Source organism: Colias croceus, chromosome 20 (assembly GCF_905220415.1).
Source record: "Colias croceus chromosome 20, ilColCroc2.1".
NCBI classification, from domain to species: Eukaryota; Metazoa; Arthropoda; class Insecta; order Lepidoptera; family Pieridae; genus Colias; species Colias croceus.
In genome coordinates this window covers 8,843,906-8,859,030 of record NC_059556.1, presented here as the reverse complement: position 1 = coordinate 8,859,030, position 15,125 = coordinate 8,843,906, and the positions used below count along the sequence as shown (strand labels likewise).

Sequence of the window (15,125 nt, the reverse complement as noted above, 5' to 3'; positions counted from 1 at the left end):
AAAAATACAGTAATCCCTGTTGTTACTAACCTAAACTTTCAAAATAATCCATGATTCAGAAATAATCAAAATGGAAGCTCTACGATAATCAATTTGTACGCTTCAATAAAAATGATTATATATCTTTCGTACGTAACCTTATAACGAATAATAAAATATAAAAAGATACATGGCTATAGAAAGATCAAAGGAATTATAATAACGCGATTAAAAAAGTATTTAAATACGACTCGTGAACATTTGTTATCATTCATTGGTGCTTGATCTTAAAAAAATGAAGTCCTACTTGGTGTTAGCCCTCGTGCTCTTCGCAGGTTAGTTTTTTGTTGTATTTGTGGTTTTAATCGAAACAATTCGTTATCCAATTCCTAAAAATAAATGTGTGGTGCTTTTTCAAATTCCGATGCAGTATTAGTCGAATCAATTGAAATATACATTAGTTTAAAAAAATGAAATTGCGCACTAGCTTCTCTTAAAAGGTTGAAATAAAAAATGATTAACTAGGTATATGAAACCAATTTAAAATAACTAAATTAATAATATCGTTAAACAAAATCTGTCACGTCGCCTGTTAGGGTTCTGTTTTTTTAAACTCAAAACTACTGCACCAAATTACATTCAGTTTTACCTATTTAATAGCGTGATTCTCGAAATTTCGTAAAAGGTTTTTGTAGGTACACCATTGGTTAATTTTAACAATGCGGGTGAAGCTGCCGGTGTAAAGCTAGAAACTTCAAAAACCTTAACATCACTTCTTATTCAAAAATCCACCTGACTACATGTACATAATGCCCATTTTCCACCAGGCTGTGCGTCCGCGACGCGTATCGTCGGAGGCCAGGACACCACCATCGAGAAGTACCCCTACATCGTGCAGGTGGACTCCTTCAGCCAATGGTCAGGCAACTGGGCACAGTCCTGTGGAGCTAATATACTGACCAGCTACTTCCTGCTGTCTGCTGCACATTGCTTTGAGGGAGCGTGAGTAAATGTATATCTTTCTATTGAAATTTTGATGGAAATGTAAAGTTACCCAGTGATGAAGTAACCTTAATATCTTCAGACACAAAAATCGCTCCACTATGCCGTGAAAGATAGACAAACAAACACACTTATGCATTTATAATACGACTAAGTTAGTTAACGAATTGCCAATGGTGGATTCGCTAGAATGAATTAACAAGTTTTGGACAGCCTTCACCATATTCTTTGTTTATTTTGGTAATCAGTTCAGTAAAGTGGTAGAAGTCGATTTACAAGTTACATGATTATTTTTTATTAACCCTATCTATTACAAAAACTTTAACCTATCTATAGTTAGACTGTTTTTACTATTTTACCTTAACTTTATCCCAATTCTTCAATTAAATTAATTAAATTATTCCTTGATTTCCAGTTTATACGCGCCTCAATACCGTCGTATCCGAGCTGGTACCACCTTCCGTAACTCCGGAGGTGTCATCCACTACGTTGAGTATGCAGTGAACCACCCTGAATACCGTGTAGCTGCCAGATACGATGCTGATATCACTGTCTTCAAGCTAATCACTCCTCTCGTATACAACCCTGCGATTCAACGGGGTACCATCATTGCTCAGGGCGCGGTTATTCCTGACAATATTCCCGTGGTCCATGCCGGTTGGGGTACTACTACGGTTAGTGTTGTATTTATATATGTTTGGTTAGCTGTAGGCTTTAACTATAGTGCTCCAGCTTAAAGAACTTAATGTTAAATTAGCGGGACTTTTAAAATGAGTAATATAACTTGTGTTTGTGTAATGATGAAGCTATCCATGTGTCTATAGATCGTAAAACAGCCTTTTACCAGTAAAATAAATGTGTAACTATCAATCTTTTAAAATAAAATGATTATGATTTTATGACACATAAAACTGAAAGAATAGAATAAATTCGATTGCTCTGGCGGGTCATGAGTGGCTGAGTTGGTCATGCATCCGCCCCGGAATGGCGCGAAAGGATGCGGGTTGAGTCCCGCCTCGTGATCGAATTTTTTTTATTCTTTATAAATTTATAAAATGATTATTTCAAGTGTAGAGTAAGAGTTAAGACTGTCAACATTTTATACAAACCATGATATTCCAGAAAAACGCAATAATCGCAATATAACAAATATAGAAATTTCATACAAAAATATCTAATCGATCAGAAATTTCACTGAATTGTGTTTTTCGGCAACAATTTCTTAAATAAATCGACAAGCCATAACAATACTTCAACCTTCCCTATAAACTTCATCTAATCAATCCTCTATTCCAGTGGGGCGGTTCTCCAGCACCAATCCTTCAAGAGGTTCAGATTTACACGATAAACAACAAGCTCTGCGCCGAGCGTTACCACGAGTTCAATCCTAACAACGTTGTAACTGAAAACATGATTTGCGCTGGTCTCCTCGACGTTGGCGGCCGCGACGCTTGCCAAGGGGACTCTGGTGGACCTTTGTACTACCAGAACATCATAATTGGAATCGTCTCCTGGGGCCACAGGTGCGCTAATGACACGCTACCCGGCATCAGTTCTTCGGTAGCTTCTTATTCCGACTGGGTTCAGGCTACGGCTAAATAAAATTGACGACTAATAAATGTTATTTATTAAGAAATGGTGTTTTTATTATATTTTGTCACATTTGAAAATGATCCTTGAACGTGAAAATCACCTTAAATCTTCTCTATGTATAAAATTCTAGTGTCAAAATTTTAGTTACAATAGGTACCTCCGAAATGGCTGGACCGATTCTCATGGAATTTTGTTTGCATATCGGGTAGGTCTAAGATTCGGACAACATCTATTTTTCATAACCATAACTGATAAGAGTAAGGCAGAACAACGTTTGCTGGGACAGCTAGTATTTAAAATAATGTGTCAGTAATTTCCTAAAAAATCGTGTGATTAAACAATTTTATCAAAGAAATTATAAAAAAAATTGGAAGATAGTTCCGCATGATGATTTTACAAGGATAATAGATTAATAATTAGTTTCTAGAAATATTATACATAAGCAACGGAAGCGGCTACTTATTAAGTGTTATGAATAAATAACACAATAAAGATAATATTATACTCAATCCCCAGCCGTGAATTTATTTAGTACAATAAAATTATTATATTGCGCTTTAAATACGATAAAAAATATATTATTTCGACAATCTACACTAATCCCGCTAATCTTTGGCACTACTGGCATAGAATATAATATAGGTACCTAGTCCGATTTGAAAAATTATTTCTCAAGAAAGGCTATCATCACGCTGCGCTAAGACCAAGAGGAGCAGAGCCACGCGGACGAAACCGCAGGGCGCAGCTAGTTAATGATAAAAGTGAAAAATTTAAACTGAGCTAGGCTAGTTAATAAGGCGAACTAGATTTATTTATTTCCTTTCGTTATGAATTACTTTAAAGTGGTATATGGTACACAAAACCACAAACCAATCCTTATAACAATAAGGTTAAGGTAATTATGTATTATGTGGTAAAAGGTAGAATAATTACCGAGGGGGACTTTCAGATGAAAACTTGATAATTGCCGTCTAATTTCAGGTTTTAGAGAGATCATCTAACGCGGGCTTTTGTTTCTTATTATGCCGTTTTCTTTATTCAACTAAGCTTTCAATGCTTGGATAAAACTTATTCGTCGAATAATGTACCTATAAAACTACCATTTTAAAAACGTATTGTATTGACCGTATTTGCCAGTTTACGTGACATTTTAATGTTATAATACTTTATAGGACGGATAAGTTTTATCCAAGCATTGAAAAATCGGCCCTAAATAAAGAAAAGAAAACTGAAACCGTAAGTACACAATGTTTTGTTAGGTAATTGTTGGTTAATGGTTGTGTCAACTTGTATAAAAAGACAATATATAAAAACTAAAATGTTTGGCTGTTTAAATAATTTCTGATTCTTTGTATTTTCTTGTCTGTTTTTATAAAGTAGGCTCCAAACTAATAAAATAATGAAAGAAAAAGAAAATTCATTAAACATCCCATTGCTAAAAATAATTTTAACTATTTTTATTGGTTTCAAGAAATTAACGATTCAAAATTTATTTATGCAACGAATAAAATAATCTGCAATTTCCGAACTTTCAAAACATTTTATTATCACGCCATCTATTGACGAAAAGCGAAAACAGTACAATCATTCGCAAATTCCCATTCCGTCTTAGTTTTGGTTCTGGTCACTAGAGGGCGTTTTTCTAAATATGATAATTTTTATTATCACGCCATCTATTGTCGAAAAGCGAAAACAATACAATCAATTAGCAAATTCTCATTCGTCTTAGTTTTGGTTCTGGTCACTAGATGGCGTTTTTCTAACTATCAAAAGTTTTATTATCACGCCATCTATTGGCGAAAAGCGAAAACAGTACAATTATTCACAAAATTAACATTCGTCTTAGTTTTGGTTCTGGTCACTAGAGGGCGTTTTACTAAATATCGTAATTTCGAACATTTTCAATGTAAAATTAATAATGTTGAGTATTTTAAGTAGGTACATATTCGACGACAAAATGTTGCAAAACTATTTTTTTTAATAATTAGACGGTAAGGATAAGTTAGTACTATCACAGACTAATAATAATATACTACGTATACAATACTATCAACAAAAAAAAATAATAAAAAATTTACAGAACGTTTTAAATTTCATTCCGCCATCTATTGGAGATATTTGTAAACAGCTTTTCATTATTCATATTCGTACTAATTTAACTGCTTGCTACTAGAGGGCGCATTTATGGAAAAAAAATTACTGACAATTTAGTGAAATTTTACTATATATATAATTATATTATATATTGTATATTATATTTATTTGAATTATTTGAAAAATATAACAACAGTCCTTGAAGTAATTTCCATTGAATAAGATTCATTCTTGCAGGAATTACATTCTGATTTGGCCTAGAACCTATCCTACGGTAGCTAGCTACCTTCTAGTTATTATTCTGTGCCTACGGGCAGGATTTTATTGTATTTAGCAGCATTAAACAATTCACTTATGCAAGATTATTTTATTAAAAATAAAATATTATGTAGTTATCAGCCACTTTAATAAATTTTTTTAGACATTTATTTAGAATAAAATTATTTATGCCAAAACAAATTAGCGAGCGGTAGCCACAACCCAATCTGAATACGATGCAACAGACGCGCTCACACCTGGGTAAGTCTCATTAGCACAGCCATGTCCCCAGGAAACCACACCTACGATAACGTCTCCGGAATACAAGGGTCCTCCAGAATCACCCTGGCAAGCATCTTTACCCCCCACATCAAGGATTCCAGCGCAGATCATGTTATTAGTAACATATTCAGACCCGTAGTATTCGAGGTAACGGGTGGCGCATAATTCGTTGTTGATTACGTAAATGGTGACGTCTTGTAATATGGAGGCGCTGGGGCCGTTGAACTGAAAGTAAAAAGAAGTGTTATTCTGATCTTTGATTTAGAATTATACACTGTACACTGAAAAAAAATTTACTTTTCATTAAGTACCATGCAAAAGCTCACGTTAAGTTGAAGTGAGCCCACAGTTAGGTATACCCCGAAATATATTTTAAAATACTTAAAATAAGTTATAATAACATAGACCTATGTTCAATAAATATGAAGAAAAAGCAAACTTATTCTACGTAAAAATATATCTGTAGTTTCCTAAGCTTCTGAGATAAAATTTTCCTTTGTTTCTGCTAAAAATTTCTGTAGAATTTTTAAAATCGATAAAATATGTAGTTCTTGATTTAAATAATTATTTCGTTTGTATTCGTAACTTTGTAGCTAGGTACTAATACAACATTAGTCGCTACAAAGTTAAGAATGAAAATCTTCTAAAATCTAATCTATACACTATTAGTCCTGATTAATATACTTACTCTAGTAGTCCCCCATCCAGCGTGCACCACAGGATAATTATCTGGTATCACATCATTCTGTCTCACAATAGTTCCTTGTTGTATAACTGGAGTGTAAACCAAAGGAGTTAATAGTCTAATAACGCTGATGTCAGCATCAAATTGTGTCGCTTTTCCGTAGTCTGGATGGTTGACTTCATAGTCTACATAGTGGATAACACCACCAGTGTTTCTGAAAGTTGAACCAGCTCGTATGCGTCTGTATTCCGGGGAATATAGCCTGGAATAAAAAGCACAGATAATTGTATGATACCACAGACTAATAATAATATACTACGTATACAAATGATACTAGCTAGGTAGGTATAAGATAATTGTTATTCGTATTCATATTTTGGCGTTCTTTTTAATTATGTCGTGTTACTCGGGCTAGTTCAAAGCTGTGTTTTGTCAGATAAATAAACGGAATATAAGCAGAAAATTAGATGATCATTCTTTTATCGGATATAAACTGGCTAAGGCCTAAGTATATGTATAATATAAAGGAAGAAGAAGTAGATAATATTTTTATAATATAGGATGTTATTTATTAGCTGATTATGGAGAAAACCCCCATTAATCTGATATGAATTTCTGATGCGCATAAATGCCTTAATTGAGATGGAAAATTAAGCGGTATACAATGTGACTAACTACCTAAATGGTTCTTTATTAAAGTGAAACTTTTATTACATCGTTTCAAACTTTTTGGTTTGTGTAGCGCATGTCGCGTGTATCGCGGCTGCCGAGTAGGTATACCTACTCGGCACGCGACATGCGCTACACAAAGCAGTGTTCGGAACTGTTCGAACAGTTTCACTTTTACCGTGGTTTCATAAAACCACACAACATTTTTTTTTTAATTCTTTAGTTTACTAAAATTATTTTCTGGGTTTAAATAATTATGTCGTATTAAATATGGACTAAATACTGTTTCAACTACTCTATCAGAAACTGACTTATATGGTAAAATAAGACTATTTGACTGAGTAATCATTTAATGTACTCACCACCCCTCAAAACAATGAGCAGCTGACAGTATCCAATGGCTCGTCAGGATGTTGGCTCCACAGCTCTGGCTCCATGAAGATGTCCAGATACTCCAAATGTCCATTTGCACATGGGTATTTCTCAATGGTAGTGTCCTGACCGCCGACGATTCTGCTTGCGTAGGAGCATCCTGTAAGATGAAACGTTGGGGGAAATTTGATTAGGCTTTAAAGTCATTTAGAATTTTATGAATGAATAATAAATATGAATAGATAATTATTTGCATGGTGCTTTTGTACACTATGAAAAAGAAGTAGGTAGGTAGTAATACAAAAAAAAAAAAATTGTTTTAATATAATTAATTTTATTTCCGACTCTTCTCGGTAAAGCGATTTTAAGAATCGTTGGTTGTTACTTGTATCTAATAGTTTAAACGAATAAAAAAATATTGATAGGTATTGTGTTTGATTTTGTTTTTAAATTGTTTGTTAACCATGGGCGTTGTTAAAAATATTTGCAACTTATAATAAGAAAACAAGGAAACATTTTTTAACACTTATTAATTTATAAACATTATAACAACAATTATTGTAAAGATATACCTACCAAAAACAGTACTGCGAACGGTAAATAGGTCACCATTTTCAATGATTTTTGACACAAATACTAGTAATTATCCTTCCGTGCACCATGTGGGGTTTAATACACCCCAGCCATACAAAAATCTTTGTATCTTTTCCAAACATTGTGCGAAAGTCTTGAAACCTCGTCTAGCTGGAGTTCCGACGTTGCCAGACCTCTTAGCGACAGCGGTTTAATAGTAGCGTCGCAGACGCAGTGAACGGACGCCGTCAAAGTGCAGCTGGGTGTCAGAAACCCCACGTAGTTCGGGACGTCTACTAATAGGTGAGCAGTATAGTGTGATAAAATACGACTATTTTTATATAAATATTTATTTAATTTGTTTTTTTATTATTTAAAATTATCTGAAATTGTTTCTAGGGCTCATTATGGCTCATCACATCAATGAAAATGCAATATTATCCGCACTTATGGAATTGTGGTGATTTGAACCAATTTGGATCTCAAGAAGACCAATTAGTTTATTTCAATAAATAGACTAAAAGAACAACTATGGAGTTTCTTGCCGGTTCTTCTCCATAGATACTGCTTTCCGAATCAGTGGTAAATGTTAAAAATACTTGTGAAATGACGATTCGAAAGTGCTACTAAAAGTAGTAGTCTAATTGAATAAATAAATGTTTGAGTTTGAGTTTGAGTTTGAATTAGTTTTAGTCATTTTTGTTTTATTTTTGTTTACTACTTTGTTATGCCTCCAAAGCATAGAATTAAGAAGTTCTTAGTTATTTTTTTTTTCTTAAAGTATAACCCATAGAACATAGTCTTATTTTAGTTGGTAAAAAGTACTATTTCTGTAACATAGCCTAAAGATATAATAAATGTATATAATATTTAATAAATTTATATTATTTATAACCTCTAATAGTCAAGGGATAATAATAATATACACATTACAAATTTACAATAAATACTAGCTTAAAAAAACGTGGAAAGATTATTGGGTCCAGGAAACCCCACGTAGTGCAGGACATAACTTTTATCCACGTGGTTCACGGAGGGTTATAACTATTTTTTCATGTATTTATACAAAACTATATAATATAATTATTTAAATCAATCGTGATAAGAGCATTAGTTTAGTAAACTAGCCATATAGTTTTAATCTAATAATTGAGCTATTTTATCAATCCGGTACTATAATGGAATCTTTAGATTAAGCTAAGTCAAGATAATAATGTGACCTTAAAATAACGTAGAAGCTATAGTTCATTTTTCTGTTCATTTTTGATGTATATTAATGGAATAAATCATATTTTATATATTATATATTATTATATATATTATAAAAACTCTAAATATGGCGTAATTATTGGTAGATCTTTCTAAAACATGAGGTTGCGTCATCGCAATTTTATTTTTTTGATGTGTGAAGTTATCACCAAGTTTGTGGGGTCGCCATTATTTTTTGAGGAACAACTTTTATTTACAACATTTTTTCATTAAGTACCTAAATAGCTAAGGTTTTACAACGCTCCGAAGTGAGTACTGTTTTTCAGTAATGTGTGCTACAACAGAATGATTGCATGTAGTTTAGTATGGTTTTTAAGCATCAAAAGATTTTTTAGAGGTACCTTTGTGATTTTTTTTATCGAGTAAAATAAGTTGCATTGTATTTTCAACACACTCTCTAGCTAGTATACCTATCTCCTGAAGAATATCATATATACTAGCTGCTCCGCGCCGTTTCACCCCCGTGGCTCCACTCCTGTTGTTCTAGGCGTGATGATAATTATATAGAACCTTCCTCGATAAATGGGCTATCTAATATCGAAAGAATTTTTCAAATTGGACCAGTAGTTCCCGAAATTAGCGTGTTCAAACAAACAAACTCTTCAGCTTTATAATATTAGTATTAAGTAGTATAGATTTGTCTGAGATTTTTTACTGCAGTTAATCAAATACTTTAAGGCATTATAAAACTCGCGTTTAGCTCTTCTAGTCCCCTTAATCTTTGTGATGTTTATTCTGAATATCAAATCTGGGAAATCCCATGGCACTGATAAAAAATTGATTTGATAAGGTGTATAGTTTCTGCGCAATAAGGTCTAGAGAATGGCAATAAAGAAAACATTAGGAAATTATACGATGATGTTATTGATATGACGGTTGCAATCCTATCCTATTTTATCCTACTTCCTACTTAATGCTACTAATATTATAAATGCGAAAGTTTGTGAGGATGTGTGTGTGTGTGTTGGTTACTCTTTCACGCGAATACTACTCAACCGATTACAATGAAATTAAGCACACATATGTTGCGCAGCATGACTTATAAGAAAACTTAAAAACTGTGAGATCCCAGACAACTGCATTAAATTTTTATTAAAAAAGTATAGTAGTTGTATTTATTTTTATATTATTTATTTGTATAAGGTACCTTCAGCATATGATATGTACATTAAAAAGAACATATCACAAAGTTACAAGGAACACCAATACATGCAGCGTGTGATCAAAACTTTAAAATAACAATAAAAAGCTTAATCGGAAAAATATGAAAAATGTATATAAGACTTCCTAAGTTCAAAAAATCGATTGTGTAGAAGAAATATCTACGGAAGTGGTTTACCGAGTAATTTCAAGGCAGTTTTTAACTTTTATCAAAGAAAGCTTAATAGTACCTTACGCTACTTTTAAAGTTAAAAAGCTTTTATACGATATCTCATTTATTTTTGGTTATTTCTTTAATAAAATATCATTGGTTATATCCATTGAACGTTAAATTATTTTCATTCATATCCAATTAAAAATAATAATAACAATCTTTACTAGAATTTTTAAAGTTATGGTTAAGATTTTTCTTAGCTTTACACGTTTTTATGACAAAAGACAATACACCAAGTCGGGGGATATATCAAAAGTAATGAAATGAATAAGACCTTATTTTAAATGGATTTATTTCATTAATAAAAACTTACACAATAATAATAAATAAAGTTTGTACTCTGAACATATCTCTTATTTATGTAATATACACAAAAATATATTCGGTCGTTAAGGTACTTCAAAAACGTCATATAAACACAATGACACCTGGCCACTGGCATTTTGTGTTGCTTACAGGTAGAATCTACCTAGAATCCAGGTAAACAAACAACAGACAGTTATTTAGTAAGATCAAAATAATGTAGTTTCAATATGTCCTGGCTAGATAAATTATTATGTACACCTTTATCTAGCGAGGATTTTCGACAATCCGGGTGTATAAATTATCGAGCATTAGCAACAATCCAATCAGTGAAAGAACCAACAGCAGCACTGACACCAGGATATACAGGATCAGCGCAGCCCATTCCAAAGGACACAATACCAACTATGACGTCACCAATGTACATCGGTCCACCGGAGTCCCCTTGGCACGCGTCACGACCACCCACGTCGAGAAGACCAGCACAGATCATGTTCTCGTTGATTACAACATTTACATTACTGTAACGGGAATTACACACTGCTCGGTTCACAGTGTTAATGGTTACATCTTGGAGGACGTGAGATGAGGGCCCGGAAGACTGAAAAAGTTGAGTTTAATGTCACAGTTAATGAATTAAGCAGTGGTGGCCCAGTTTGGACCAATGTATAATTTAATTCTGACAACATAATATGCTGGTTTATTTATTATCTACATTCTTCAATAATAAAATGTCCTTATCAAACATTTATTTAAAAATTAGATTAGATTTCTATTAGAAACGCTTATAAATCTAAATTTATAAAGAATAGAAAAAATTACTACTGGACTCGAACTACGGGACTCGAACCCGCATCTTTTCGCGCCATTCCGGGGCGGATACCTGACCAACTCGGCCACTCGTTCACGAGTATATATATAGTTTCGATATTTATAAAGCATATGAATGCCATAAAACCAAAAATATCATTTTCAACGCTTATTAATCGTCAAAATACTATATTATATTTTATAACTTTGGGTAGCAAGTTTTACTCACGGTAAGGGTACCCCATCCAGCGTGCACTACGGGATAATTGTCAGGTATAACGAAACCCTGGTTGACAATAGTTCCTGGTTGGATGGATGGTGAGTATACGAGGGGAGTGAGCAATTTGAACACGCTAACGTCAGAATCGAACCTAGAAGCCTTATTATATTCGGGGTGATTGCGCTCAAAGTCAACGTAGTGCACGCTTCCATCAGTATGACGGTAAGTGGCACCTGCTCTTATACGGGTGTTCTGAGGGTCGTACCACCTGAAGAGAATTAAAATATAGTAATAAAATCTAATGGAAATAAAGAATTATGTAAATCTTTAGTAAATTTTACAATTGTAGATAAAAAACTTACTAATTTGCGTGATCTATAAAAATTTAATAATATGGCATAGTTTATATTTGTGTCCGGTTCAAATTGAAACTATATTTATGTCTTGTATACTGTATAGGTTTGTTTATCAAAGGATGTAATATTTTTAAGTTATGCTATAAGTTACATCCAGCTACAAATAAAAGAAGTAGAGAATCGATGAAAGATGTTATTATGAGAACCCTCCTCCATTTTTGAAGTCGCTTAAGAATGAGTAATATTATTAAAGTATTATTACTTTTCAGACCAGCTAAAGTTAAGATAGGTAAGTAATTAACTAATTAGTAATTACCATTCATTAAAGCAGTGCGCAGCAGTAAGAAGCCAATAAGATGTTAGAATATTTCCACCGCATTGCTGATCCCAAACTCCGAGCCAAGGGAAATAGAACTCTATTTGCACTAAAGATGGATATTGCTCGATGGCTGCATCTTGACCACCGACAATGAATGGAGATTTCGCTTGAGAAATTGCTGCAAACAAAAATAAGTATCGAATAAAATTATCGTCAAAAGCCCTAACTGGTTTATAAAATGAAGTCACTGAAATTATAAATATGCTTGCTATGCATCCAAAGAAAATCTAAGTATTAAAGACAGATCGTAGTTAAAAGTGTATAGTTTAATAATAAACTACAAAAAGGGTAGCAAAACTACTTGAATTAGGTACAAAAGATACACCTGGAAACTTGTAGGCAAGTTAAGAAGCTAAAGTTTTATAATACAGTTTTACCTGCTATGAGCAGCACACCCAGCAATGACAAGTACGATACCTTCATTTTTATATTTATTGTCTTTCTCCAATCAATAAGAATTTTATTGGAGAAAGAAATGACACATACTCGAGTACTGAGAATAATTAAAACAAAATTCGATTAAATAGCTCGGACAAGTGATATCGATAATTCTGGGTTTACCATAATATTGATTAAAAAATCTCTGATATGATAACATTAACATTTTCGACTTAAATAGCTTTAATGACAAATAAAGAACGCAATTTGGTACAAATAGAAAATTTGTTTTGTATTCGGGGTACAAATGACCCTAGTGAAAAGAAGAAATTCGATTGCTCAGGCGCGGCGCGATGAGGGGGTTAAACAGAGGCTAGAAGTCACCCTGGCAAGGTGAAAGACGCGGGTTCGAATCCCGAGATTGTTTTCAATTCTTAAAAAAATATATGCTAGTGAATTATGTATTCGTTGATAGTGTTTGAGTCAAGTTTAATTCAATGGTACAGTTTGAGCTTATCAGGGAAGTTCTAAGAATTTGTAACCATACCTACACCCAAATTAACAAATAAATTGTTTACAACAGTCCTGTTGATGGTTACTGCTACATTACATGAATATAAAAAAGATAAGCAATGTAATATCTATAAACATAAGTCTAAATATAATAGTGAAGTAGTCATAATGATTATCATCAGCTCATGTTCTCACTGCTAGGACACGGGCATAAGGCCGTAATCCACCATGCTGGCCAAGTGCGGGTTGGTAGATATATCACATGTTGTTGAACTTTTTGATTCTTCGACATGTGGGATTCTTGTCGATGTTTTCCTTCACCGTTTTGAGCAGTTGTGTTACCCACACGAGCAGATGATTTCAAAAACTAATTATTTTCTGCACGCTCGTCTGGTCTCGAACCCCCGACTCATCAATTTTAAGTCCGAAGTCCCTTACCACGGATTGTGGATTACCACCAGTGATTCAAAATTAATAATAATATTATCCAATTAATACTAATGATTTTTATAAGATAATGAGCAATAATTTAGTGACGATTTTAATCTTATCTTTCGTAATAATATAAATATTAATGAATGACATTCAAACTTCGTAAATGAAAATTTAAGATATCGATTATTTTTTCACTCCTATCACAAAGCACAAACAAAACCCACAAAATGTTTATTTGCTCATTTTTACAGTTATGTCTATTTTAATATGTGTATGGTGAAATCATAAGATTTTTTAGTTGAGACATTATGAAATTAGGCTTTTTGAGTAAATGGTAAAGAATTTGTACCTTTCATTTGGGTAATAAAAACCAAAACATCATGTATCGGAATTAATCAAATTTAGAGTGATTTAAATATTCATCATCCGTTGCTTAGTTTTAAAGATTTATGCATACATAGGGATACAGGGCCATGGAAATATATTATATAATATGTACTAATATTATAAAACTGAAGAGTTTGTTAGTTTGAACGCGCTAATCTCAGGAACTACTGGTCCTATTTGAAAAATTATTTCGGTGTTAGATAGCCTATTTATCGAGACAGGCAATAATTATTAGCGTGATGATATATAATAATAATATTATATCGACACGCTAACACCAACAGGAGCGGAGAGGTTCGGAGCACTGCGTGTAAAACCGCGAGGCACAGCTAGTAAAAGATACAAATATATAGATTAGCAGCTGAGTGTTTCTTTAATTACAGGTTGTCCAGGTGGACAAAATATTGTGATAAGGCAGATTTAATTATGTAATTACATATTTGGATTAATCAAGTCATAAATCGAAACTGAATAAAACATAATATTTTAATTTAATAAAAATTACGTAACACTAAAACCAAAAATTCATTATAAATATAAATATTAAAATTTTAATTAAAATTAAAAAGTATAAATCACAATAATATTAACTCTTTAAGCCATACAAGTCTCATCTAATACCTCAACATACATCTCATCCTTACCTAATCCCTCTCTAGAGCAGAAGCAGGTGGAACATCAATTCTCTTCTCCTGTGGGCGAATACAAGAACCACGCCACCTCCCCACGACGGATCAATGACTGCTTATCAGCTGTTATGTTCATTCACAAATTCGCTAAACAACTTTTCAGTTCAAAATAAAAACGTATTTGAAGGTTTATAAAGTTGTTAATCAGAATTTTCTTTGAAAAAGCATTTTATATTAGCATAGGTAATCAATATTTTCTTTACAAATTCGTACCAAGACTTCGCATGTTATCACTCGATATCTGATAGTCAATGAGGTAATCTACATTGATTAATAATTCGTAGTATCACATTATTATTTACTAGCTGTGCCCCTCGGTACTTACTTACTTACTTACGCGCTTTTTTTACGCGCTTAACGCTTTGCTCTGCTCCTATTGGGCTTAGCTTAGGATGTTATATTATAGCCTATACTCTATATTGCTATAGCCTTACGGCTTACACATTATATGGTTCTATCTAACAGTGAAACGATTTTTCAAAACGGACCCGTGGTTTCTGAGAT

At 33.0% G+C, this 15,125-nt stretch overlaps 2 protein-coding genes and 1 pseudogene across 2 annotated transcripts; 1 reads left to right on the top strand and 2 right to left on the bottom strand.

Annotated features, from left to right (window-relative positions):
* Positions 1–246: 246 nt before the first annotated feature.
* LOC123701067 (trypsin, alkaline B-like) lies at positions 247–2,583 on the top strand. The gene is made up of 4 exons (XM_045648477.1): positions 247–314; positions 807–981; positions 1,397–1,655; positions 2,278–2,583. Exons 1-4 carry the CDS (start codon positions 275–277, stop codon positions 2,581–2,583), a joined length of 780 nt encoding a protein of 259 aa, XP_045504433.1. The 5' UTR covers positions 247–274.
* Positions 2,584–5,122: 2,539 nt separating this feature from the next.
* On the bottom strand, positions 5,123–7,546 carry LOC123701066 (annotated as a pseudogene).
* A 3,209-nt stretch (positions 7,547–10,755) lies between these two features.
* LOC123701065 (trypsin, alkaline C-like) lies at positions 10,756–12,642 on the bottom strand. The gene is made up of 4 exons (XM_045648476.1): positions 12,597–12,642; positions 12,157–12,337; positions 11,494–11,752; positions 10,756–11,055 (listed from the first exon to the last, which is right to left on the bottom strand). Exons 1-4 carry the CDS (start codon positions 12,640–12,642, stop codon positions 10,756–10,758), a joined length of 786 nt encoding a protein of 261 aa, XP_045504432.1.
* Between the last annotated feature and the right edge of the window lie 2,483 nt (positions 12,643–15,125).

Coding starts and splice junctions, on each gene's coding strand:
- LOC123701065 (XM_045648476.1), bottom strand. CDS start 12,642: ATGAAGGTATCGTACTTGTCATTGCTGGGTGTGCTGCTCATAGCAG. Junction 12,338..12,596: donor GGGTGTGCTGCTCATAGCAG/GTAAAACTGTAT, acceptor TTTTGTTTGCAG/CAATTTCTCAAGCGAAATCT. Junction 11,056..11,493: donor CTGGATGGGGTACCCTTACC/GTGAGTAAAACT, acceptor CAACTTTTTCAG/TCTTCCGGGCCCTCATCTCA.
- LOC123701067 (XM_045648477.1), top strand. CDS start 275: ATGAAGTCCTACTTGGTGTTAGCCCTCGTGCTCTTCGCAG. Junction 315..806: donor AGCCCTCGTGCTCTTCGCAG/GTTAGTTTTTTG, acceptor ATTTTCCACCAG/GCTGTGCGTCCGCGACGCGT. Junction 982..1,396: donor GCACATTGCTTTGAGGGAGC/GTGAGTAAATGT, acceptor CTTGATTTCCAG/TTTATACGCGCCTCAATACC.